Source organism: Venturia canescens, chromosome 5, assembly GCF_019457755.1.
Source record: "Venturia canescens isolate UGA chromosome 5, ASM1945775v1, whole genome shotgun sequence".
Classification (NCBI taxonomy): domain Eukaryota; kingdom Metazoa; phylum Arthropoda; class Insecta; order Hymenoptera; family Ichneumonidae; genus Venturia; species Venturia canescens.
The window spans coordinates 3,377,642-3,404,134 of NC_057425.1; the positions used below are offsets into that span (position 1 = coordinate 3,377,642).

At 42.6% G+C, this 26,493-nt stretch overlaps 2 protein-coding genes and 1 long non-coding RNA gene across 3 annotated transcripts; 1 reads left to right on the forward strand and 2 right to left on the reverse strand.

Annotated features, from left to right (window-relative positions):
* Window positions 1-7,240: 7,240 nt before the first annotated feature.
* On the reverse strand, window positions 7,241-8,487 carry LOC122411246 (uncharacterized). Its single transcript, XR_006261128.1, has 2 exons — window positions 8,135-8,487; window positions 7,241-7,813 (listed from the first exon to the last, which is right to left on the reverse strand). It is a non-coding gene; the product is annotated as an uncharacterized lncRNA (long non-coding RNA).
* Window positions 8,488-9,018: 531 nt separating this feature from the next.
* LOC122411242 (calmodulin) lies at window positions 9,019-22,014 on the forward strand. The gene is made up of 5 exons (XM_043419911.1): window positions 9,019-9,278; window positions 9,647-9,957; window positions 17,653-17,827; window positions 18,215-18,457; window positions 19,185-22,014. The coding sequence occupies exons 2-5, from the start codon at window positions 9,955-9,957 to the stop codon at window positions 19,211-19,213; spliced, it is 450 nt and encodes a 149-aa protein (XP_043275846.1). The 5' UTR covers window positions 9,019-9,278; window positions 9,647-9,954; the 3' UTR covers window positions 19,214-22,014.
* A 1,503-nt stretch (window positions 22,015-23,517) lies between these two features.
* On the reverse strand, window positions 23,518-26,051 carry LOC122411241 (ATP synthase subunit s, mitochondrial). The gene is made up of 5 exons (XM_043419910.1): window positions 25,777-26,051; window positions 25,546-25,637; window positions 25,059-25,264; window positions 23,996-24,158; window positions 23,518-23,819 (listed from the first exon to the last, which is right to left on the reverse strand). The coding sequence occupies exons 1-5, from the start codon at window positions 25,786-25,788 to the stop codon at window positions 23,711-23,713; spliced, it is 582 nt and encodes a 193-aa protein (XP_043275845.1). The 5' UTR covers window positions 25,789-26,051; the 3' UTR covers window positions 23,518-23,710.
* Between the last annotated feature and the right edge of the window lie 442 nt (window positions 26,052-26,493).

The following is a 26,493-nucleotide window of genomic DNA, read 5'->3' on the forward strand; positions in this document are numbered from 1 at the left end:
GAGGGTCGTTTGTCCCCGTAGAAAATCCCCGAGTCCAAGGTAAATCGCGATGAATACAAAGCGAGAAAATTCACTCCGCGCAAGTTCATCATCCGAACGTGAAAAGGCGAGAGAAAAACTTGCGAGATATGTTAATGAATTTTATAGGTTATGCATTAAAAAGCGAAAAGTTGAAGTTTCGATGTGTTTCGCTGACGCAATACTAGAGCGAATAAATGATAAAATAGAAAATAAAGAAGGAGAAAGAGAAAAAAATAAGAAGCGATATAAATCGCTGCACGCGTTGTAGAGCTTCATTCGCTTCATTGTCGGGTTCTCGCGCGGATTTCCTGTCATTTTCAGACCCGGTTTTACGGCCTTGCCGCACGAAACAACCCCCACCCCGTCGACAATCTTCACCCTCGTTTCCATCGAGCGCGAAAGCGTTGTAAAGAATATTTGTCGAGCAATAAGAATATCACAAGACCTCCCCCTGCTTCTGTACGTCCTTCTCGGTGGTTGTCGCGGTACTAACTGGGAAAAGGTATATAATAATCGATAAAAAAAAAAAAAAAAAAAAAAATTATATGCCGAACAATAATGAAATGAAAAATATAAAGGTAGAACAAACAGACTGACGAGAAAGTTGATATTCGAATGTGGCACAGAACGTGTGCGATATAGGGGGCGGCTGCATATTACGAGAAAGGGCATTTATGCATAAGCACGTTTATATATCTGACTCGGGACGATAAATTATCCGTCTCTTAAACGAGAGACATTTGCTTGAAGGAATATTTCGTGTGACGTCAGAATTTGGTGTATAACCGAGTAGAATGTTTGATCGTTACTAACCGCAAGACCACCGGAACACGTACATATGTCTGACCGTAAAGGAGTACAGCATTTATTTGCGCATAAGCGTTTGCACCGTGCGCCTCACAATGATTTTCGAACTCAAACGACGTTAGAGCTATCTGGACTAAAAGTTGGAACTCGAATATCAGGGCCAGAAGGAGGATAATGGTATAATCGCAGGCTACGTTGACCTACTTATATTTTTAATTAGCCTCTAGACTTTCGATTCTCTTTCGGGGTATCCCTTCATTTTGACAAAAATGCTTTTCCAACATCACGCCCCCGCATGTACGCCGATCGTTTAAAAATCGTAATTTTGAGGTTAGGACATATGACTCGCTTCATCGTTTATTACACTGTGCGAGACGAAAAAGCGTTTTCAATATTCGTGCCGTTCGAGTTGAACGCGTATTTGTCATTTTGTTTGACGAGCAATAGTAACGTCATTCCACATTTATGGAGGGTAGTTATTCGAGAATTCTATTTTGTGGCATCTTGGGAACGTAAACTTGCAACGTACGCAATATACTAACGGCCATATTGCTCCTCAATTCTCATTCTGATCATCGGATCCGCATTCAAAAGGTCTCGCGTAACGGCCAAGCTGCAGAGACGGTTTGAGCGATATTTGTTGACAGCCAATGAAAAACAAAAACGTGTCCGGAATTTACGAAATAAATTGTTTTCCGCAGTTACGTATTTGGACTTTTCCCTCCGCGTCTTGACCCGCTTCGACACAACGTTAGAGCTCACACCGTTAGAAATCAACCGAATTCCTTTTATTAATTTTGACAGACATAAATACTAGGAACAAAAAATTGTTTCGTTTTTTACGTAACATAAAAACTTCGATTCCACTAAAAATTTGAGCGATTTTCTGACACGATGAAAAAATTTAGCGTCCTATTTTTCCCAAGAACTCACGCGAGATAAATGACATAAAAGACAATTGAAATCGAAGGCACATATTCGGTACTCGTGTTTCGAGGATGAGGACTCCGAGGCCTCATTCAAGGTCTCGGGTAGCGGGTACTCGTATCGGCGTTCTTGAAGTCTATAGAAGTAGTGGGCTACCTGAGACTGTCGTGTCGCGTTGCTTCAATATCTCCGCCCGAACCATCCCCTTACCTTTAAGACACGTCCTTAAATACTGTCCTTGGAATCTAAAGCCACTGTAGGGTCACTCCACAAAAAAATCGACCTCAAGTCTTTTCGAATACGACCTTTGATTTTTCTTATACATATCCTCGAGGCGCACTCGTGTGCCGCTAGCAGCCGCTAGAAACCAAATGACCAAGTATAATACATTTCCCAAAGGCGCCACTCTACACTTCCTTTGTTCCATACATTATTCCTCAGTGGCGATACTACCCAAAAAGACCTTTTTTTACTACAGCCGATTTAGGGAGCAACCTCTCACAATATTCAAAAAAATCGTCTTTTCAAAATTTCAAAATACAATTTATGTGTATTTTACAATTACTACGAAATTAAAAACATTTTATTTACTACATGAAATTGAAAATACTGACTTTTCCGAGCAAGTTCAAGTTATTTAACGAAAATTGCAATTTTCAAATCTATAGAATCAGTTTTATTTGTAAAATCGTTCTCTCATGAATTTGCCGAATATTCGTATATCGCAGAAAAAAACAAAAAGTTTCCACGAATTTTCAAGATCGGTTTTTATGTCGAAATGAATCAACGTGAAATTTATTAATACTAATTGACTGTAACTAACAATTAACAAATATGTACTTATTTCTGTTTGACGTACCTGATAATATCGCAAAGGCGAGCCTACTAATCCATTTACGAAACCGCGTTTACGACATGCTTCCGGTTTAGCGGTTACTTGTAAAACGGAAAAAAAGAATAAGAGCGTGCCAGTAAAGCGCAGATTCCATCACGGATGGGGTGAACGGGTATTTCCGCAATTGAGGCAAGATTGCGTCTCGCATACAGGATCGGTACAGAACGTAAAAATAAAAAGGGGTGAATATGGCTTCAGTGTAAAGCTCAATATTGCAAATGAAAATGCGGATGCACAAAATTCCGCAAGATAACCAAAGCTTAGGGCGGCTACCTGCGAGTATTTTTTCCAAATGCAGTTTGTATAATCCACGAGTGGTGGAGGCTTCGTCAGAAGCATAAAAAACAAAAGAGTTCCAAAGTTTCATATATATCTCTCCACTCCCTCCGGGGAGTGGAGAGTAAAGAGAAAAAAGGTGAAGAGAGCGAAAATGAAAGAGCAGTAGGTGCGCTTCCTGAGCACAACAGTCGTAGGCCTCACTGTTAACTCAATTCTATTTAACGAGATTAACTTTTCTCGCAAAACTCCCTTCGCCCTTTTCTCAACGTACGAAGATACGCGTATCGATGTATGTGCATATCGAGGCGAAGGAGAATAAAAAGCATGGCGAGCATCGTTTCGTAGTGTCAACGCGACGGTGGCTCCCTCTCATCCCTCCAATTAGGCGCGTATAGATATATATATGTATATTGGGTGTCTCGAGCGTCCACCCCTTCGTCGTCCCACATTGACGGGTATACCTTGTACTGTGCTATAAACCTACAGCATAGAGGAGAAAATCCTCCTCTGCCCTCGGTCATTCCCCTTCTCCGAGAGCCCCTCGCCCATATAAACTCCTCGCTCTTTCTAACGAGATTACAGCTCCATCTCTATCTCCCTCGTTCGCGTGTCGCATTGCGCGTACATTCGCGCACGCCCAATGGATTTTAGACATTCGCGAGAGTTTTCGTTTTCTCTTTTCTTCTTCTCCGTCTATTCCTCTTCTATTTTTCTTCACATTTTATTACTTCTAACATAAATGTATTTTTTCTTTCATTCGCCTCATCGTTATCTCTCTCTCTCTCTCTCTCTCTCGATTATTAATTCTCGTGGAAATATATAACTTGACTCACGGCCCAACTAAACAACATTTATTTTTGCACGCACGATGGTTATCATTTTTATTTTCATGCGTCATTTCAACTCTCATTGTCGATGTACACACACACACACACACACACCTGTACTAAATATGCATATGTATATTTCACTGTCTACCGTGCCCCGTGCCTGATGAGAAATTCGTTGGCTCTTACGCAGCCTCGGCGTCGCAGAGCGGGCATCGCATAGCGTCGTCGCCGCACGCCGACGTTACCGCCTAGTCGCGTCACTTTTAGCGCATAAAATGCTGCATCGTAGGTAGGCCAGAGGAGGTATAAGCTTTCTCTCTCTCTCTTTCTCTCGTACATATATACACACAATTATGTATAGAAAAAAAGTTCTCTATGCGTAATACAATCGACCAATGATGTTTTTTTTTTCGCGTGCACACATCCGAAGCGGCACGGCATGCATTGCAATGTGATTCCGAACGCCCTGGCGGAGTAAACCACTTTGGAAATGCGAATTGGAATTTCTCCGAAACGAAATATTCCGAGGGATTGAAATTTTCATTGGAGAGTGTGAAATTGTTGCAGAATCGACCTGAATATTCAGTATTATTGTGAGGAAAAAAATACTTTTATCATTTGAGAGGAATGACGAATACACCATTTTACAGCTATATTTTATTTGCAACGACGCCAAAATCCATACAACGCGGTGCTTTAAACATTCATTGAACTTGTATATATATATCATCGAAATACTGGTAAGAAGTCGATAAAACTTTATAAGGCTCTGGCCATTTCGTCGATAAAAGAATTTCCATTGAATCCATTATACACGACCGCGCTGCAACGATTTTCATTTACGCCAATTCAAACGTAAGTATATTTGTGAAAAAGTCACTAAACTATATTCGAATCGAGGAAAACTGTGAAATATGAACCTTCGAAAAATACGCTGATTATGATTTCAGAGCTTCCCTCGCGGGGGGCATCTGAATTTTTAATTTTTCAAAACGCTCAACAATTCATGTCACCCGAGACTGCAACACTGCAAATACGTTTGATGAATATGATTGGGGAAAAAAAGTTTCCGTTGAATTCCAATGTTGCAAACTTCAACACCATAAATAGTGCTATGAAAATCTTTCTGGGGGTAAAAAAAAACACCGCTCCGAGCGAGAAAACAAGACATAAATTCATTTTTCGATTTGTATGTAAATTCCCGCGGATGCGAGTGCCTCGAATCCGAAGTTGTCTATGATAGTAGCGGAACAGGATCCTTAAAAACACAAATAAAAAAGAGAGACCAGAAGCTTCATAAATATAAGTATTGAAAGGGCAATAAAATTGGAGGGAAGATCGGAATTGCGGTTATGTTCGATCGTCAATATCCTCCTCTTCCTTGGTGAGCTAAGGATACGGTTCGAAGTCGCGTTCGGTGTGTGACGAGAGATGAGACAAGCAGCTCATCGACGCGAAGGCATACATTTAGTAACCCCGATACCGACTGTATAAAAACTATAGACTGAAAGGAAAAGAGGAGAGGAGGCAAGTGCAATATCCATCTAGGTGGCGCCTTTGACAAAATAATGTACGAAATATATGCGCGTCCCTGCCGCGGATTCAGAGTTCGTGACAGAGGAAAAAAAGCTCGGTGAAACAGAGAAGAACGAGGGAATAGAAATAAAAGGTTAGAAAAGAGCGTGCGAGTAGGGTATACGTATCAGAACAAGGGCGGAAAACGCGGGGCAGTGGGGAGGGAGATGAGAAAGAGGGTGTTTTAGGGTTGGGTACAGAAAGAGAGAAAATTGTGTCATCCCCACACGCACACCAGACCAACGGACTGCAGCACAGAGAGTCACGGTCGGCCTTTGACTTTCCGGGACTCTCCTTCTCTGCTCCCGCAACCCTCTCGTTTCCCGGGCTAGAAGATCCTTCATATGTGTGTATACATATTTTATACGTATATATTGGGATGCAGGCTTCGCAGGGAATATCAGGGAACACGATATAAGAAATAATATTGGGGGTTATGTGCATGTGTACACAAAAGTATGGATGTAGGTTAGGATGTACAGGCTTTTCTTCGCGAGTTAACCTCTCGCTCTCGTCTTGCTCGTTGTTCGTGCGAAAGAGAGGTTTGAACGCACTCGGTCGGCAGAGACTGGTACAGATCAAAGGGAGAAATCGTTGATCGAACACATGCAGCAGGGAAAAGACGCTGAGGGGATTCGCGAGAGAACGGAGAGATGGTCTAACACTATAACCTATTTTACGTCGAGCACGTCGTTGCGGTGGTAGTTGTTGCTGTCAGGTTCGATCGAATCCAAGTGGAGGGGGGGAGAGAGAGAGAGAGAGGAGGAGAAAGCCTCCTCTGGGAGTAGTTGGTAGCGTGCGCGAGGCGTACGGGCACAAGTATGAAGATATATACCGTAACGAGGCTGTACGTAAGAAACATGTATATTTTATTGAGCACTCCTACGTAAGAACCACCTTCGCTTAGCCTTAAATCGAAAAATTATCATTGCCGATTGCATGATTATGCTTCTTTGCATATTTCGGTAAGGCTCGAAGAAAAAATTCGGCGTAAATATGAAGCGTCGGACTTTTTACCGCGGAGTCACGTGACCAAGTTGTAAAAGTTGGAATATTAATGCGCCTTTTGAGCGCCGAGTTCAGGGCAAAACGGCGTGTGGTGTCGCCACTTGCACAAAATTCACGGGACCATCAAAATTCTTTATGGTCCTCTTGGAATATTCTTAGCGCACAACAAAATGGCGACAATTGAAAAATGTTTGCCGCCCCTGTGCAACGGCGTGACGCTTTCTGCCAACAAAATTATATCTGGCACGCTACAGCCAACCCGCCGTCGCATATACATATCGATACATTTAAGTTGAAGGGGTGTATCGAGTGTGTATAATCGTGAATTTTACGCTTTCCTGGTCGAGGGTCATTGAATATTGTATATGCGTAAATGTATGCTCAATAACAGCGTTGACGATGCCACCTGTGGCACTTCAATTTCACCCTCTTATTCTCCCTACAATTTTTCATTCGTTTTCTTCATTAATACGTTTTCAAAGTCGTTTTTTTTTTCATTTTATTTTTGCCTCTTACATCATATCCGAGTGTTTCTCGCGTGCCTAAACGAACAGTAATTATCGTTGAACTATGTGAATAGCATTGACGTTTGTGCCGAAGATAACCCTAATGGGAAGGAATTGTTACTGCATAAACATCATATTATACAAAGCCCGAAGCTATTGATAAGACAAGGAAATCGGAGCTTTCTATTTCGGAAGAAAAAGTTTAGCCTCTTGATGATAATAATAACAAACTTGGGGTAAGTTCTTACTAAAATAGTGTAACTTTGGGCTTATAAGATCTAGATTTCAATCACTGACTTTATCCCATAAGACTATAAGATATGGGAAACTCTAGAGGTTCATTATATATGAATATACAAAGGATGATGGTAATAATAAAAGCTCGGAAAATGTACACAAGAACTTTCATTGTTTATTTTTTGATAAACTTTTTTTCCTGTATTAATACAAAGATTATTCGAGGGGAAAAAAAAGTCTGAAAAAAATGAAAAAGGTTGAACAAACGTTTCCTTTTTCGTTCGGTAGATTGTCGCGGCCGAAGGGCAAAGGAAAATAAAAAAAAAAGCGAGTAGTTTCCTAGGGCGCTAGCGATCACCCCTGGATGCCGGTGACGTGGACAATTAGGGGGGTTTCCCCGAGGACGATGCATCCCCGAACGATTAACTTCACGGTCGTGCGCGGCGCTGTTCGCGCGCTGCGTACCAGCAATGCCGATGCGAGTTGCGAGCGCTAGGAGGTAGCGCCTACTAGCGAAGACGCGCGCGACAAGCTGCGCGCTCTGCCGATAGTACAAAACGACGGAGACGGGTGGCTGGCTTTGACCCGGTAGCCGGCGGCAGCAGCAGCAGCAGCAGCGGCAACGGCAGCGGCAAGCGAGCGAGCGAGCAGTCCGCGCGGCCGGCCTGACGCATTGCAGGTGCGCGCCGGCCAATCACGAGAGTCCGTTTAGTTCGCCCGGACCCGTCCTGTAAACAAGACCGCACCCACGGCTTATAAAGCTACCCTACACGCGGGCGCACACCGAAACCCAACTCCACATCCCCCTGTGTGTGGCGGCCGGAGAGAGACTCGCGCGCATCGTCACACACAAGCCAGGGTACGCGCCGATTTTCCTCGAACGGGGAGAGCAAACGAGAGAGAGAGAGAGAGAGAGAGAGAGAGAGAAAAAGATGAAGCGAGGGAGAGAGAGAAGGAGAAAGAGAAAAGCCAGGCGAGAGAAGCAAGAAAAAAAATAAGCAGGGAAAAGAGCGAAAATAAACCCATTCTCTTCTCCCCCCTTAACGTACTTTTTTTGCAGTGTTCAACAGCGAGGCATCGACGCGCTAGCTTCGCGTCGCGTAGTAAGTGCGCGCGGCGTCGGTTCTTGCCGTTTCCCCCGGTAGAAATCGCGGTTTTCTCTCTTTCTCTTATCCAAACACACCGAACCACGCGCCGTTTGTATACGTATACACGCCGGCGAAGACCCTTGCCCCTCTGCGCTATCCCTTCTCCGCGCTACGCCGCAGCAACGCGCGCAGCCGCGACGTTTTTCTGCTGTATTCGCGTGTCCGTACGCGCGAACACACGTACGCATCTTCCACCCCCTGCCTGCCGCACGAGACTGTCGCGTTCGTTACCCCCACCACTCTATACCGCCCTACCTCTTTCTCTCTCATACTCTCGCAATCACTTCCTCTCTCGCTCTCTTTCTCTTTTTCCCAATTCTATCTGCGACTCTACGGGTTGATAGCGCTCTACTGTGCGAATCCCAACACAGTGCGCAACCCGTCGCGTGGCGTAGTGATACCAGCGAGCTCGGACAGTTAACAAGGTGGACCTCCATTCCTGTCGCTCCTTTAGTGCGTTTACATCGTTCGCTCGTGTTCACCGTATTTATTCGTAAATAAATATACTTGCTCACCGGAAGAAGGCACTTTTCGCGTACGGTTGATCCGCACGTTTTCGCCACTGCTGTACGAACTTTGTTCTCATCGTTCGAAAAAATCTCTATCACGTCATCCTAAACATTTCTTTATACACCCTTCGATTCAAGGGTTCCGAGGAGCCAATAACAAGGGTATAAAGAACAGTCGAAAAAAAATAACAAGGTAGCCTTGTTTTTCTCGCAAGCTTTCGTGAGCTCGCGAAGCAGTAAAACGGTATCGGCCGCACTTGAGCGAAAGAACGAAAGAAAAAAAAAAAAACAAACGTACTTTCGCGTTTCGGCTTTTTCAAACACAACTCCCACACACGCTCAGAGACACCTTCTCAACGCGTCTCTGCGAAATAACGACGGAAAATAAATACGACTCGTATTTGCTGCTCCGTCGCGCCAAGACTCCCTCTTCAGAGAAAGAGAGAGGGAGAGAGAGAGAGAGAGACAGAAGATTGTGATAGAGGGCATAGTCGGAAGCATCAGCGGCTGGCGGTTAGAAGAATAGTAACGAAGAGGTGTGCTGCTGTTTTTAAATATAAAATCATTCAAATCCTTCCACTCTCTCCCTCATTTATTCATGTTCCGTTATTAATTGCGTTTGTCAAATTATTCCGTTCGATTGCTTCATTTTGTATTGACGCGAACGATTGTTGCGGTTAATCCACAGCCGCGCGCATATCGGCAAAACAGCGAAGCAAATATCGCTGCTATATCGATCTCGCTCACGGTGTCCGAGTACAACTCTCGTATACACGTATATTTATGTATGATATATAAGATTACTCGCGTATATAGCTATATATATATGTATACATAGAATTTCTTCTATATTGTACGAATTTGTGAACCCCTTTACTACGTGAAAACAAAAAAATTGTTATAGTGTGCGACGAGGCGAGCTAGCGGACTATCTCGACACTCGCGTCACCGTAGAGTACCGCATACAGCGACAGACCGATACAACACACACACACACACATACGAACGGAGAAACGGCAGTCTCCCCGTCGAGACTCTCGTTTAGTTAGACGAGAGCACCGAGCACCGACGGGTCGGCAAACGCGACAGCGGCGCAGCTGAACCTCGAAAAAACTCCAGGAGAGTGATAAAGGAGTGCGAGAGAAAGAGAGAAGGAGAGAAAGAGAGGGAGAAGCTAGTGAAGCAGCAGAGCAGTAAAAAAACAGTTCCGCAATGGTGAGTTTGATCATTTGTATTAAATTATTATTTTCTTTTTTTCTCATCGCTAATACATTTGTGTGTGCGTATATATAGACGTATACGTTGGTGGTGTGCGTGTACATATAGTTGTGTATTTCACGGTATTCCGGCAACGGCTGCCATTATATGCGGCAATTCTTCGAGCCACTGACGCACGGGAGTACACGCGTGTGCTCGTATTCTCACTTTTCCTTTTTTTTTTCCTGGCGCATCACGCCCACGACCTTTTTCCGATTCGTTTACCGGGAACGCGCATCTTTCCGTCCAAATTTTGGTGCTCGTCAATTTTTTTCTGTGTTTCATGTTTTTTTCCCTTTCGTTTCGTATTCTGCTTTATCGACGATGTGTCTCGCGCGCGCATGAATTCTCGCGGTGCGGGACAAGGATAAAGTGTTTAGCACTTCTCTCATCCGTCTTCGCAACGACGACCAGACGTTTCGCTCTTTCTCGCTCTTTTGACCGGATCTAACGAATTTTCGTATCCCCCCTCCCCTGCCGCTGGCCCTGCGACGGGATAACCTAATAAGACAAAACCGAGAAATATGCTCGGTAGAAAATGCGAAACTCATAACAATCCATAAATTTTTGCGGGATCGGTGATTTCGAAGAGGTTCGAAAGCTGTACAGCCAACCGGCCTTTTATCGTGGCACGAGGTTTTTCTTCGTCGGCACAGCGCCCAACGGTCAACTTCCACGACTCTGTCTCTCATTCCGTCTCACTCGCGCCGATCCGTGCTGCTCCCTCGTGTGCTTTTCTCGAATTCTCATAATACAACTCGACTCGTCCCTACTGGCGGGCCGAGCTCGTTCTTTACGCACTTTTTATTATTACCCTAATTTGGGATTTTTTCGGAAATATTGAGCGTTAGTTCGCGTTATAAATTCACCAAGATTTCGTCGCATTGTCAGCGCGCTCGTACGGACTTTCGAGGCTCTAGCGGTGGCTCCGGGAACTCTCTCTCTCTCACTGGAAACGACAAGGGCGTTACGTCCGGCATATTACTTCCGAGAATCTCCAATTAGCATACGCATATTGCAGAATACATTGGCGTTACGCTTAAATATATAGACACATGTACGAGGAGCTCGATTGGCGTGGCTGAGGGAAACGTGAGCGGGAAGAAAAAGCCAAGAGCGACGAGCCCACGCAGAAGACTCGAGTCTAAAAATCGATCCGCGATTCTACTTTCTTTTCACCCATCGTCGAGTCTCTTAATCCGGTTCTCGCCTCCGACTGTGTTTTTTTATTTTTATATTCGAACGAACGCGAAAGATTACGACTTTCGGAATACGCGATCGGAAAGAGAGACGAGAGCCCTCGAGGGCGGGGGGGAGCAGCGAGACCTTAGCCCTGGCCGAAAGAAATTCGCGCCCCTGGGAAATACACCTTGACGGTTGGATTTCCCGACCCGTTGGAAATACTTGTCCCATGATTCGCCGTGCGTTTGTGTGGGTGCACGCGTGTGGAACCTCGTGCCTGCCTCCCCTCTCTCTTGCTCTCTTGGATCGATCCATTTTCACCGTGTCTTGGAAACGTCGTCGGAATTTGGGCGATCAACCAAGCCCGCGAAGGAAAGAAAAGCGAGGCTCCTCGTCGTCGCTGGAACATTGTTAATAAATAAAAACGAAATTGGATGGAAGCAAAGATGGAAGGTGACGGGAAGATCCGGAAGACGAGCCTTGTGGACTCGTCGAACGTCGAACGAGTCTCCCGCCCCTCCCGCCTCGTGGCCTCACCTCCGGCCAGATGTGCGTTCGTGCATCCAAACCCGCGACCGCAAATGTGTATTTTTCATTTTGTCCTTGTCTGCGCTGCCTGTTCGCGTCTTTCCAAGCGCGCCGGCATTTCGAGTGTCGCGTCCCGTATGCGAGCCTCTCCGACCGTGTGCGAAGACGCGTTCGCTAAACTCGAGAGTTAACCGCGCCGGAGAGGCTACTCGGAATACACGGAATTTATTGATAAGCCGTGAAGAAGTGCGAGTGTATTTTTTCTCTCTTTTCCTTATCGTCGGGAGCCTCGAGGATGAAAAATCGACGTTGTCTTTCCCGGTCACCCCCCCGCTCGAGGGGTCGAAAAAATCATGCTCTTATCGTTCGCGTTGCGACATCGTTCCTTTTTGTTTTTCCGCCAGCGCGGGAGGGGGCGCTGAAAAGTGAGTCAAGGCAGCGTCGCAGTCCATTATCCGCGCTTACTACACCCAGGTGCGAGCCGCGTCGTCTCTTTTTAGTTTTTTCCCTCGTTAGACCGGGACTCGGCAGCGGGGAGCGAAAAAATTCCGATGGAATGGACTTTTTATTTGTCCTTTCGAGCGCGCAGTGCCTGCTATCGCAGTTTTGCACTTCCTTCGATGATAATGTTCTTCCCGAACGAGCGTTTCGAGAACTCCTCCCCTGCGAGCTCTCCGTGACGCTTGGCTGTTTGAAAAATTCATGAAATCGCACAGCTGTGTCGTTTCCCAGAAGCGTCCCCTCGTTCCTAAGGATCCTTCGAAATTGGCCATTCCTGAAAACCCCCCGGCACCCTATCACGATTTCGAGGTTATTTTTCAGTTCGGTCTTCAAATCGAATGCACCGCGGGGCAAGTTTTTCTCGAGCACCGAGATCCCAGACGATCCGAAGTGCTTAATCTTGGCCCGCTCGCGCTCGAAACTTGGATCGATCACGAAAATTGAATCATGAAGCCCCAATTTCTCGCTTTTCGAGAGTACAAATATCGAGTGTTGAGTCGGGGAGGGTGCGTTTCGGGAATTTTGTGAGGTTATCGCGCGAAACGCTCTCGCGCGCTCAATATTCGGAATGCGGGCGCGCCGCTCGATGCAATATTATCGTTAAGCGGAGCTTGAATCGTGCATATTTTTGCTGTCAAGGGATGCGCGCCGATCTTTCTCATTCGTCAGTTTATTTATGACGCTGCCGCTGCGCCTCCGACGCCGCTACGCCTGTCCAGCGAGTGATTCACGTCGGACTTGAGCAGAAACACGATCGAAGATCGTTCCAACGTCATCCTATCGAATGCCAATCTCCCAGTGCAGCTTCGCTTCCATCCACAGCGTACTTTCGTGTACAAAATCTGCCCTCGAATTCGTACACCCATCGAACACACAGGAGCGAGGCTCGTAGTCAAGTGGGTGTCGATAGTGCTGCCCCTGTGGGCGCTACACCACCCGTACAGATATATATATTGCTGGAGAAAATTTCCCACTGGCCTACATTCACCCTTCTAGCTTCCTCCCTTTTCGTGTCAACCCCCTCCCCTTCGCTCTCGACTCGCACACTCGCACATTGCTTCCCAGCATGAAATTACCTGCCGCCGATTAAATTTCCCTCTGGTATAACTTTGTCAGATTTTCCTAAAACAACAATGAGGAAAAGAAGTAATCCGCATTGAAAAGCGAACAAATAATGGGTCGTGAACAACGTTATTCGTGAGTTGTAAAAAAGATTGTCGGTGCGTTAGCACAAAAGGTTCGTTCTATCGCGTGCACGCTATTCTTCGAGCATGCATCGACGATTATCCTGCAATTCTCCCGGAATCATTTCCATCGGACTTATTTTTTTTTTTCTCTCATTTAAAGTACGCAACGAAATAGTAATTGAGTGGTAAAAACGAGGGTCGGGGAGTCGAATCGAAGCTCCGCGGGGCTAATTGGGACGCCGGTCTCGGATAAAAACTGCTTAAATTGGGCTTCGGATCACTGGGAACTGTGCTATCGCTGTAAGAATCTTCGTCACGCGGATTTATCGTCTTACGAAATGATTTTTCATGTGACAACTCGAAATAAAAATTCCCGGAGACTCGATTTTACAATGGCCGAAACTCGATTGATTTTTCATACCCAGCCTCGCAAAAGTCTCGTTGTTTTTACCGCTGTAACTTTTCTTATCTCCGGTGAGGCTCTTACGCGAAGCTGGGGCCGCGCGTTGCGGCACTCGCCAATCAGCCATTGTGCTATATACGTCGCTATTGATTTTCGCAGTCGCCTCTCCGTGCACACACACACACACATCTGCACGTACGTCAAGGGAGAGCCGGAGAGTAACCCTGTTCCTGCTAAAGTTCCTCTCTCTCACTCGCTGCTCCCAGCCTCACCCCCCTTTTCTCGACCCTCAGCCTTCTTCGCCTCCTTCGATCTCTATCCACAATCTTCATCCCTTCTCTCTCTCTCTCTCTTTCTCTCGCTTCCTCGACTATGTCGGCGCGCGACCCCGGTGTGCTCCTGACTCTTTCCATTGCTGCCCTCGCTCGTTCCGTCTCTCTTCCATTTTATGTACACGCAAGAACGCGGAGGAGGGTCCCCGCACCGACTCTGCATCCCATTTGCCTCCTTTCCTCACTTTTGTCCAATAATAATATTTCTCGTAAAGGCAATTTCAAAAGCGAAGACTTTCCGAGGGCTCTTCGTCGACAGGGAAATTTTCATTTCATCGGGAATTTCGAGGTTAGAAATTCCTCCGTGTATCCGGCAGTACAGTTTTCCGGAGGAATATTCATTCGCGGGGATCGGGATCAGCTGGGAATAAACAATATGGCCGCTGCTCGGAAAAGGAACGACAAGTAAATCGCCTTGGAAAGGAATCTCGAAGAATGCCTGGCCAGGTTGTTCTCTCGACGAGAAGACAACTGTCAAAAGAAGCTTACTAATGATTAAAATCGAACGGCGCGGTGTGCGAGGGAAAAACACTTGTGACAACAGCGATGACAACTTTTTGGAAAAAATGAGTACGCACGCGTCGTACACGGGCACGCACGTTTCGCACCTGCCGTTTCCAGTTTCGCCCCGGTCGAACGATCGTCGCACTCCGCGACGTCTTCGCTCACCTTTTTATTTCCACTCCGTCTCTCTCTCTTATCCGACAGATCCCGTCGTATATCTTTTCCTGACATTAATTTTCGCTGCGCCCTCTCTCGTTCTCTCGGCTTTTCCGATTCGTAGCGGAAGATTCGAGGCCAAGGCTCAACTTCCGGTATGCGTTTATCGGAGCTCGCTCGCTCGCTCGCAAAGTTTCGCCGAAAAAAAGTGGCGTTGGCCTACTTTCTCTGCGGAGTGAGTTATTGTCCGGGATTGGGAAAAAAGCCGTCCCGGGTGCGCTAGAAACGACGGGTGCTTTTATTCTTTCCATTATTCGTCATTCCTAGTCTATTTCCGGACACGAGGTAATCACATTTGTCAACCTTGGCTCACGTGATGTTGAACGGAAACGTGTGGTGTGCGTTCCTGACGATTATTGTTGTCGCTATCATAACAATTATTAGTGTTATTATTCGCACGAGTTGGTGCAATCGAGTTAATTACCAAATTTACTCGTTTCCAGCACGATAACGAAATTTGTCTCTCTCTCTCTCTCTCTCTCTTTTTTTCGTAATGTCACAACGCGTCGAGCAGGAATGATGAAAAGGAAGGAAAGAAAAATGGACGATTCCGTCACAACGAAATGTTGGCACGTCCCTTGTCTCCTGTCCGTCTCTGTGTGTACACGTTCGTATAAATAACGAGATTACGAGAATTGGAGCAAAAGGATTGTTCGAGAGGATCCAATAAAGAGAAAGAGAGAAGAACGTCAATCCCATAGACGCCTTTCACTCTGTATGCCATTAGCATGCTTCGATTCCGGTATGAAAGTATATTTCGCCATTGAGCGATAAACCGATAGGTGTGTGCGTGTGTATGTGGCGACGTACGGGGTACAAAGACATGCACAGCGAATCTAGAATAGCCGGGGGTCTCTAACACACATCCTTTCGAGTCTCCACAGGCATCGATGCAGACAATACATTTTTTCTTTTTGCACGATAAAAAATAGATACTATAAAAACATCTCTCGTCATTTCATTCTCCGGGGAAGAGTCTAGTTGAAAATGCTGGTGCTGGTAAAGCGCGTCGATGGTTCCTGGAAAATATAATCCGCCGACACGAATTCATCGATATTAATTCTCCGAGGATGCTCACACTCGATTGCAGTAATTCGATTACTATCAGTCGTTTCCTCAAGGCAGTTTCGAAACCGTTGAATAACGAGCTTTATCGTTCGTACCGATATTGATGAAATTTTGAAGAAAACGCGTACGCGCGTGTGTTCAACCGGTTGCTGAATTCAAGTAAAAACTCTTTTTCACGACGTCTGTTTACTATCGTGAATTATTTATCGCTCCGCATGATTTATTTACTTCTCTCTCTCTCTCTCTCTCTCGCTCTCTCGTTATTCGCCGTGAATAAAGAATAATCACGAATTTATAAATATCATGACCCAAAATCAGACTCGAACGTTCCGATAAAGTATTCCTGAAGAATAAAAGAAACTTATCGCACGCTGTCAGAAGCGAGCAATATCGCGCGCGGCAAAAAAGTTGCTTGAATATCCGCCAACTTATTGTTCGGTTAGAGGGTAAAAAGGGCGCGAGGAAATTACGCTTTTAGCTCGGCCCGTATGCACATATATATTAGGCGAATGGGAATGAAACTTCGCGAAGAACATCAAAGTTCCTACGAAGCATAAAACTGCCCGATTCCTCGGAGTTTCGCTGTGTTTTCCGCTCGTCGGGCTAACCGTTACGTTCATTTCCTCATGTGCAAATTTTTAATGAGTGGGCGTGGTTCTCACTTTTCTATCTCCGTCTCTATCCTCTGTCGCGAATGTGTTTCGCACCATAGGCAAAACGAAGAGAAACGGTGACACGAGACTTCTCTAGTGCTGCCCCCGCTTGCCTCCCACCCTGTTCGCACGCCCTGTCAAAAGCTTCCTGAATAAGCTACCTGAACGAGCGCACTACGTCGTACTTTAATATGAGCGATACACGAGTCTCGGTATGCTTTTTTTTTTTTTTTTTTTTTTCACTCAGAAACAGCTTTTATTCCCGGTCCCTCGCTCTCGATTTTTCTCACGTCAAATCTCGATTTTGACGTCCATCGAGAATAACAGAGGCTGCGGATTATGAAGCGATGGAACGTAAAAACAAAAAAAAAATGGGCATTTTATCAGAAAACGTTTCCGATCCGGATCAATCGATCGCAGCAGTGTTTCGAACGGAATTCCTGGAGGCTCGAGCAACGAAAGAAGTTCTGCAATTTCGCTCCGTTCGCCTAAGAGAGCAATTGCATTTTATGAGGAATCTGACGGAGGGCAGTTCGCCATCGGACAAATAATTCTCTCTTGTTTCTTATTTCGGTTTTTGTTTTGTCTACCTTGAAATGTTTCTTCGATAACGAGCCCGATTCGACTCATGATAACGAATCTATGGAATCGAGTTTAAAGGTGAAGTTAAAGAACAAGAGAAATCCAGCGTTCCAAATCTTTGAGGACGATTCAAACGAGATTACCGGAGATACAATATCTGTGAGGTTTGAGTCATTTGGCCCCGATAAGAAAATAAAACAGCGCGCGTTTCACTCACCAAACAGTATATCTCTACGGAAGAATAAAAAATAAATCTTACGATAATAACGTTTTATAATAGGGCTCGAGACTGGTTGAAAATAAAGATTCGTATCGCGCGCGCGCGCGCGCACCGCCGGCTGCCTCTTACAACAGCGAACGAAGAATCGCATACGTGTGAATTTTTCTTCGTTCACGCTTCGCAGCACGGAATAATATTGATAAAAAATACCGTGTACGCGTCGTCTTTACATGAATAAAAATCGTGTTTTTTTCTTCTCTCTTTTCTACCTCTCAAGGCTGACCAACTCACAGAAGAACAGATCGCAGAGTTCAAGGAGGCGTTCTCGCTATTCGACAAAGATGGCGACGGCACCATCACCACCAAAGAATTGGGCACAGTCATGCGTTCCCTTGGACAAAATCCCACAGAGGCTGAGCTCCAAGATATGATTAATGAAGTAGATGCCGATGGTACGTGCAGATTTATGAGAATTCGCTTATTTCCTAACGGGGACATTCCCGTTGCTCCACGAATTCAATAAAATAACGAATGCACGAAATACAAAAAAGAAACTAAGCCACGCAGAGCGACGAGAACGATTCCATAACATTGAATCGGTAGTTTCGTCATCCTTGAAAATGATTGTTGGATTTTGAAATCGTAGTTTTCTTTTTTAAAACCTTTTATTCGATGGTTTGGTACTTTAATTCAAGAGTTTTTGGTCCTCGGTCATAAATGAGCGGGACTGTCAGTTCGAAGAAATGTAATAGAAGAAAAATAGAATAACTGAGCAGAAAAGTGTTAATTAAATAAAAAGAGAGCGCGTTCGGCATTATCATGCGGATTTTTAATTGCAGGAAACGGTACAATCGACTTTCCTGAATTCCTGACTATGATGGCGCGTAAAATGAAGGACACCGATAGCGAGGAGGAAATCAGGGAGGCGTTCAGGGTGTTCGACAAGGACGGCAATGGTTTCATATCTGCGGCAGAGCTCAGACACGTTATGACAAACCTCGGGGAAAAGTTGACCGACGAAGAGGTCGATGAGATGATTCGGGAGGCCGATATCGACGGCGACGGTCAGGTTAATTATGAAGGTAATTGTCAATTATTCAAAACGTCAAAAAAAACTGCTTCGAGTGGACAGAATTTTCATACGTGCAGCGAAGAATCAGGCTATTTTTTGCACCCATGTTTCAATCATTTGATTATATTTCCAAACTGAAAATTCACCCAATTTCACGCATTGAAATATTTGATGAAACCCCTGTCAAAATAGTTACATTCCTGGATAATTCAATATTTTTTCTACTCGAATGACCCATTTATATGAAAGAATCGAAAAACGTGTGGGAATTTTACAAGAAACATTTTTCTAACCAACATTCAAAATCTTTTCCCCTCGGATTTTACTGATTCTCTTCTCATCGAGCTTTGGCAACAATTTTTATCCCCTTCTGGATGAATTAGTGTACAGTCTCATTTCCTGATTCATCCCCAGCTTGAACGCCTGACAATCGATAATTGAATGTCTTAATCGGGATCTTGAAGAGTAAAATGAATTTAGAAGCAAATCACTTATCAGCACACGCCTGCTTCCCATTATGCCCGTCTGATTAACATTTCAAATTAGCATCGATGCGAGGGGAGGATTTGTTTTTTTTTTTTCACCGATACGTAACAGCTCCAGTCATTAAATCACTGCATTTCAATCCCCCGAAGCGAGCTTTTTATTTGCTTATGGAGGTGTTTTACTGCATGAATTTATTCATAGTCGATGACGTGTATTAACTACGTGACTAAATGGCGAAACTTGCATTTCAGAATTCGTCACAATGATGACATCAAAGTGAATGCAACCTATGCTCTGGGAAAACTCGCGACTCGGAGTGGTGTTGACGTATTAAACCCAAAACAACAGCATGACGATTTGAAGAAAAGCTACAAAAACAACAACTTAAAGAGAAAGAGAAACGAATCGAATCAACAACAACAACAACAACAAAGTGAAAAAAACCTTGTACCAGGATGTAAAGAAGTCTTAAACTCGAGAGGTCAATGTCCCGTTTGACACGCATTAATCATCGTTTAACGATAAGTAATAAGGGCAATTAATTATTTAATTAAAAAGAAAAACAGTGTATACCACCACTACCTACTACTCTTCTTGAACATGTGTAATTCGCGCATGCGTGCATATTTCCAAATACCCACGCGACGTGAACACGTTGTTCGTTTGTATTCTTTTTCTCTTTTTGTTTTCTTTCACCATATCCGCGATGAGTGATGAAGGATTTTGAAGAATGAAAGTAACGAGGGAAACGTTCTTTCTCTTGTTTAATTACTTTTCGTCTTAATCGAAAATTCACCCCTACTATTTCCTTGGTCACGTTGTTTTTCATCATTTTTGCTCACTGTTCAATCATCTTATATATATTTGTAGTCCCGCGCTATCTCTCGTAACGCGTCTCTCTCTCTTGCTCTCGCTCTAGCTCTCCTCCTCCCCCCCCCCTCTCTTTTGTTCATTCACTCTCGTTCCAGAATTGTCGGTGCAAATTAGCGAATAATTTTCACAAGATAAGTATTAACATCGAACGGAACAGCTTTACGGAGTGTCGGGTGGGAGGGAGGGAGGGATAGTTGCACAAAAGACGAGAGAAAGCGGGACGGAGATTTTAAACAAAATTGATAAATTTTAAAAATAAAATATAATTCTAATGGAGAAGCAAGAGTTTAGGCTAAGAGAAAGATATTATTCTCATCTTTTTTCTTTCTTCTTCTTCTTCTTTTTTTTTTTTATTACTCTTCTTTCGGATACTCGGTGAACGAAGTTTGACTGCGACATTTTCCACGAACCCGAAGGGAGATCGAATTCGATCCAATTGTGTGTTGTCTCGCAACTTTGTCACTAAAATTAGCCCCGGGCGTTCGTCAAATTTTGTTCCAAGGGTCCAACTGTACGTTTTGTTTTATCCTCGTCATGAGAAATGAAATAAAAAAAAAATATGTATGTGTACTAAATTAAATTAGGATCTTTACCTACGTATTGTACAATCATCGTTGTTACGTGTATCGGACCGCGAGACTCTCCATTGTTTCCTATTTTCGCGGCTAAGAGTAACGAAAGATAATGAAAATCATAAGAATATAACAATAACGCGCCACGGAACGTGGAGATATCATATTGGACGACGAGAAAACACGATCATCGATGTGCAAAGATAAAAGAAAGCCTCATCTCAATGGTATCGCCCATGTTTTTCTTTTATTTCGTGCAGGCAACCATTAAGTGGGTTATTCACGATCTATTCAATGCGTCGGGACTTCCTAAAAACAAAAAACATTTCCACATCTCCCCTCGTCCCCCTCGATGTTTCATGATAGTAATAACTAAACGATGAAAAAAGTGTCTAGCGAATCGTAATTTAATTTATATAAGTAATGCACAAGAAAATCTGTAAAAAAAAGGTTAAAAAAATTGTAGTAGAGTACCGTGAAGCCTTTGAAGAGACGAGATTTCCATTCTCTCGCTCTTTTCGTACGTGTCTTTACGTTTCTATGGATTTCGTCTACTTTTCACAAAGCGTCGCGCCTTTATATGTGACGAGGGAGAAGAAGAATGCGGATGAATATCATGCCCTTAGTCAAGGTTGAAAAAAAGAGAAAAAAAAAGTAACCAAACAGAAACGAAAGAAGGAAACAAAAAGAAACAACAGCAACATCGTGTAAACGAAATCCTCGACATTCCTATCAATGAGAATATGTATCTTTCAAATTCTTAATTCATCTTCGCGCGGCGTGATGCTCTCCACAGAAAAAAAAAAACAAACAAAAATATCACAAGCATACACGCACGTGCCGAGAGAGAGCCTCTGCCTCCTGGTCATTAATCTAAAACGAAAAAAAAGACAAAAAAAAAGTACTCTCCTCTTCGGATCCTGCCTTCCAAGGAAAAATTTTCATTGTATCTGCAAAGAGAAATAAGAAAAACGATAAAAAAAAGAAAAAAAAACGAAAATCGAAGAAACTGCAAAAAAAAGAAAACGAACAAACGTCGACACCACTTTTCTTGAATCACGAATGACAGAAATTTAAAATAAACAAAAAAAATTTGAGACGCAAACGAACGCGCGATCGGTTTGCACTTCCCAGGGAGGGGGTGCTCCGTGCCAGTCAGACGCAAGAGGGAAGCTTTGTCGGACGTAAACTGGCGTGTGATTCGTACGATGTTACTTAAAAAATAAATAAATAACAAAACAAAAAAAATCGAAGAAAAAAAAACTTAAGAGCAAGTAAGCAAGTAATACACCGAACGATTAATGAGATAACGAGAGAAAGGGGAAGAAGATATAAAAAAAAAAAAAAAGGAGAGAACATGAAGCACAGAAAATAACATCAGACGCGTCGGTGGTTCAGTCATAATATATATGTAATATATATTATATATAATTAAATTTAAAAAAACAAAAAAAAAAAATACAAAAAAAATTACAAAAAAACGAAAAAAAACAACAAAAGAAAGAATTCCTCCACAGTCCTTTATTATTTAATATGAAAGAACGAAACGAGAAGTACTTGTATTTCTGGTGACCTAGATCGCATTGATCATAAAAGACAAAATAAATGTATCCTCATTTTTAGGTCACAAAAAATACGTTATTGTTATAGTTCTTTACCTTTTAGTAGTGTCCAGTATTTTTAAATCCATTCATCTCGCATATATATATATATATGTATTTATGTATTGACATAAATAGGTATACATGTACATACTCATAAAGTTTTATCTCGGGGTTTTCTCGGTCAGGTCTTTGTACGAGGTATTTTGAAAAACAACTTATCGATTTGCGAATGCTTGTAACGGAACGAATGCTCCAATATTCAAAGCCTCGTCTGTCTCTCTTTCTCTCGCTCATTCGCTCGCTCGCTTACTTCGTGTATTTAAAAACGCAATACAAGAGCCCCGAGGTCACCGGTCGATTTTGGGGTTGCCTCGCACACCGATGATGCCGGATTAGTAGGGGGCTCTCGCCCCTGGGAGAACCTCGTCGACGCATGCGTGTGCTTTTTCTTACACCACCAACGCGCTCACCGCTATCTATCGCGTCATCTTTCTCGTCGTTATTACTGATTAAATTTTCAGAGCTTTCATGCCGAGAAGCTCGCACGAAAGTACCATGCCTCGAATTCAAAGGGGAGAGAATACCTCCCTCGGGGCCTCCAATAAATTTTATCACACGCCATACATCACCTCTGCCTATCGATGTCTCCAGTCCAGAAAATTGTCAGACTCCTGCTCTCTCTTCTGTACACCCTTCGACTAATTTACTATACAAGCAGCTTACGTCGATTCGATTAATGCATAGATACCCAATTAAACTGTTGGACTCAATTTCAATTCACGTACCTACAGATTTAACTTTTCTCGTCGTGCTCGAGATCGTTAGAAATTCAGATATTTTCGAACTATTGATTTCAAGACAGTACGAAACGTCCAATTAATCGTAGATATTTTTTGGATATTTTCTTTAATTTTTTGTTGTTCTCAATTCTCCGTTTATTTTTTACAGATAATTCACTGCTTTTCCCTATGTTATATCGGGCGTTACGGAAGCTCTAATAATAACTTTTCAATTACATCTTCATTGGCCTTTCTTCTTATTCGGGATTAATAACGCCCTCGTTTACTGGACTGATTTACATTCTGATATTCCTGTATGATTGGGCCACCGATAAAAACAATCTCCGTGTATTGTTCAGTGTCACGTAATTTATGCATCACATTCCCAATTACTTCGTTGATCGGGTGACGTCAGATCTCTAAACTCAACTGGCAAAAGAGTTTTCAAGTCTGCGTGTTTGTCGCGCTATTACGGTCTAACGCGTTTATCGATTTTCTTGAAACTCTGCACGCTTTTGGTTGAGAGCTACTTAAAAAAAAACGTGCGATCAGTGAATTTACATTGAATTGCATTTTCAAAAGGTCAAACATGATTGTCTGATAGGAGAAACGAATTTCATTTTAATGAACATTGAAATTATAAAAGTCTTGATTCTTTTGATTACAGCTCCGAAATAATGAGAGTCAAACAACTTTGCCAGTATCGTTAGAATTAGAAAAAAGTATAAAAAGAAATAAAGTGTGGAGTTTCAAACGTTTCATCAATCACTGACAAACTCTCGACGACTCTTTATTTTTATATGTAATTATTTGTGAAAAGTTATAAATCATTGGTCTCTCGGGCAACTGCAAATACGGCTGAAGGTAAATTTATCCTCCGGCTTTGAAAGCGTTTATTAGTCCAGTCGGAAAGCTCAAATAGACAGACACAAAAACGTTGAATCTTTGTCTATTTCCACTCGATTGTACAATTTGGTAATGCCTCGGACAGCTCTTTCTCGACGCCACTTTTATCCTTCACGTACGGCATTCCTCGAAGTTTTAGTATTCTCAGATTCCTGGAAATGCAGCAATAAATTTAGTGGACTCTTGAAATTCAACGTTCGGCCAAAAATATTATTTCTTCAACGCAAATAATCATGAGTGGAAAAATAAGACGCTCGGCCATGAATTTCGAAGCGAAATACAATTGTATTTTGGGCCGAGCATATACCTTAACGTTTGTAAGACTTACGTGAGATTTTTCAAACTTTTAAGCCCCTCGTCCGTTAAATCGGCACAGTCGATAATCTCGAGATGTTTCAGCGAGTCTTTCAGTATGTCCAAACGACGTAGAGCCGGGTTTTCTATGTAACCGCATTTTATCAGCTTTATCTCATCAATGTGTCGACACCCGGCTAATAAAAATAATTTTCATTTTTTATTTGGGCAAATAAACCCGAAGGAAAATTCTCTTGGAATAAAAAATATTGGGCGAACAAAATAAAATCAAGATTGGTCGTTTTATGATCTGCATTTGACTTTTTTCAAATTTTGTTTCAATCAAGTCTTCAAAAAGCCCGTATTGATACGATCAATGTCTTTGAATTTATTTTATTAAGGATTTCTTGAAGATATTTTTTGACGAAAATTGATGTCTCCACTCGTATTAATATTCAGAGATCCGAAAACTGAAAAATTCTTGAACTTTCATATTTTTTCGCCAAAATTTTCCATAGTGTTTGCATATTGTGTTTGGGTTGTACTAATGAATCAGCCGGATTGAAAAAGCCACTCGGAAATTGCAGAAAATAGCGAGCGCAGAACTAATACATTTTTGAATTAATTAAAAATCGATCAAATGGACTAACCGACTCGATAAAAGCTTGAATCAGCAAAAAAATGTTGCATCAAAATCTGAACACGAGATGGAACTCGGGCCAGATTAATCTTATTGTCAAAATATCAGAATAGAAAATCTCCAATGTTCAAGTTAATGTAAGATTTATCGGTAGGGTATAAATTTCTATTTCAAACGTTGTTATGTGATATATTTAATTAAACGGAATGAATATCTTTTGATGTATATGTAATTCTTCAAGTATATTTAAAGCGCTGAATACCCCTCTCTTCAGTATGAACCACTATTCAATGATATTTTATTGCTTTTCTTAAATATTGTATATATCTTTGGCGGATCTTAATATAAAGTATCTGAAGGGGAATATTTTGAATCGACACAAAAATTTTCACCAGCCCCAATTTCTGTGAGTTCCGAGGATCAATTTTCATGAAGATTCGTTCATAGAAATACTAACAAAAATGAGGAAATCCAATATGATGTATGGAAGCATCTTCTGCGTATACTGCCTGGATTGATTGGCTGGTTCCTGAGACTTGCAGAACATTGTAGTCATCAAGGAAATCAGTGGCACCTTTCCATCTGACTGAAGCTCCGTTCCTTAGTAACCACTCCGCACAAGCTTTGTCAGGACCAAGCTCTTTTATCCTGTCTTCATCAACACTGTTTGAAATGAAACAACTTTTAAGAGTCAGAGGAATGACACAAAGTCAATAATTAAGTCCAGTGCATTTTGCTGGTTAGAAAGCAACATAAAAAAATGCATGACCTTCAGCGAATCAAGTTCATTTTTGAAGAAAAAGAAAAATTAAGAAATAAGGTCATGTTCGTACTTAATGGAATGACTGAAGATTTCTAACGATTAGATTCATGGGAATTTAGAAATCTGATTGATATATAAACTATGAGTTTCGAGTATTCTAACCTATAAAAAAAATGTTTACCTGTTCCATACGACAGTCAAGTAGTAAAACCGTAGTGGTCTTTTGGGCTGAATATTTATATTTCTCAGCAGTGATGACAGTAGCTTCTGATACTTTTAATATGAAAGACATCGAGTCATATAACAGAAGAGAATATTTCGTTAATTTTTCCATCTGAAAAACGTCATTCCAATCGAGAAAAACTTCATTTTCCATTCGTATGAATTATGAATTAAAAAAAAAGATCCGTACATTAAAAATCATTTTGAATCGATCGGCAGGCGATTTACAGAGAAGTCGGTTGTTTTGATTTCGTAATAAGCAGTGTTGTTTTCCATGTACAGTTTGTAAAATAATTCAAAAGAAATGTCTAACAATACATTTTTTCGCGACAAAATATTCAAATCAAAGCATACTCTCTAAATTCGAATGAATTAACTGTGCCATATTTCTCTTGGCGAAATGACAATCGACAATGGTAAAAAGTTGTGAGTTGTGATCATCTGCTGCGACGTTGAAAAATGATTGTAATTGGGCGGCGCTGCTGCCGATTTGAGGAACGCACAGTGAGAGAATAAACGACACAGCCGCACAACGTAGAAAAATGTGGCACAGCTCCAGCGGAATTTTTTTCTCGTTATTTTCTTTTCTTCAAATAATTGAATTATTACAGCAACAAATTCTAAAAGTTTTCGGAAACAGTTGGGAACACGGTGTCTTCGGTAAAGTCTTGGAGCGAAATGTCTTTCATAAATGTACTTGTCTAGAGTCGCTAACGCGACATTTGATGGCTTTTTTTCTCTCTTTTTCTTTCCAAAATAAACTTTCAAACGTAAACTGAAAAAATTTATAATGAAGTATAACACTGCTTCGTTAAATATCAAGTATCAAAATCCATCATATAGCTTAGATTCAGTCTGCACTCGGTTACTTATTTCGAGAGGAACAAAAATCCTGGGTGAGCACGAG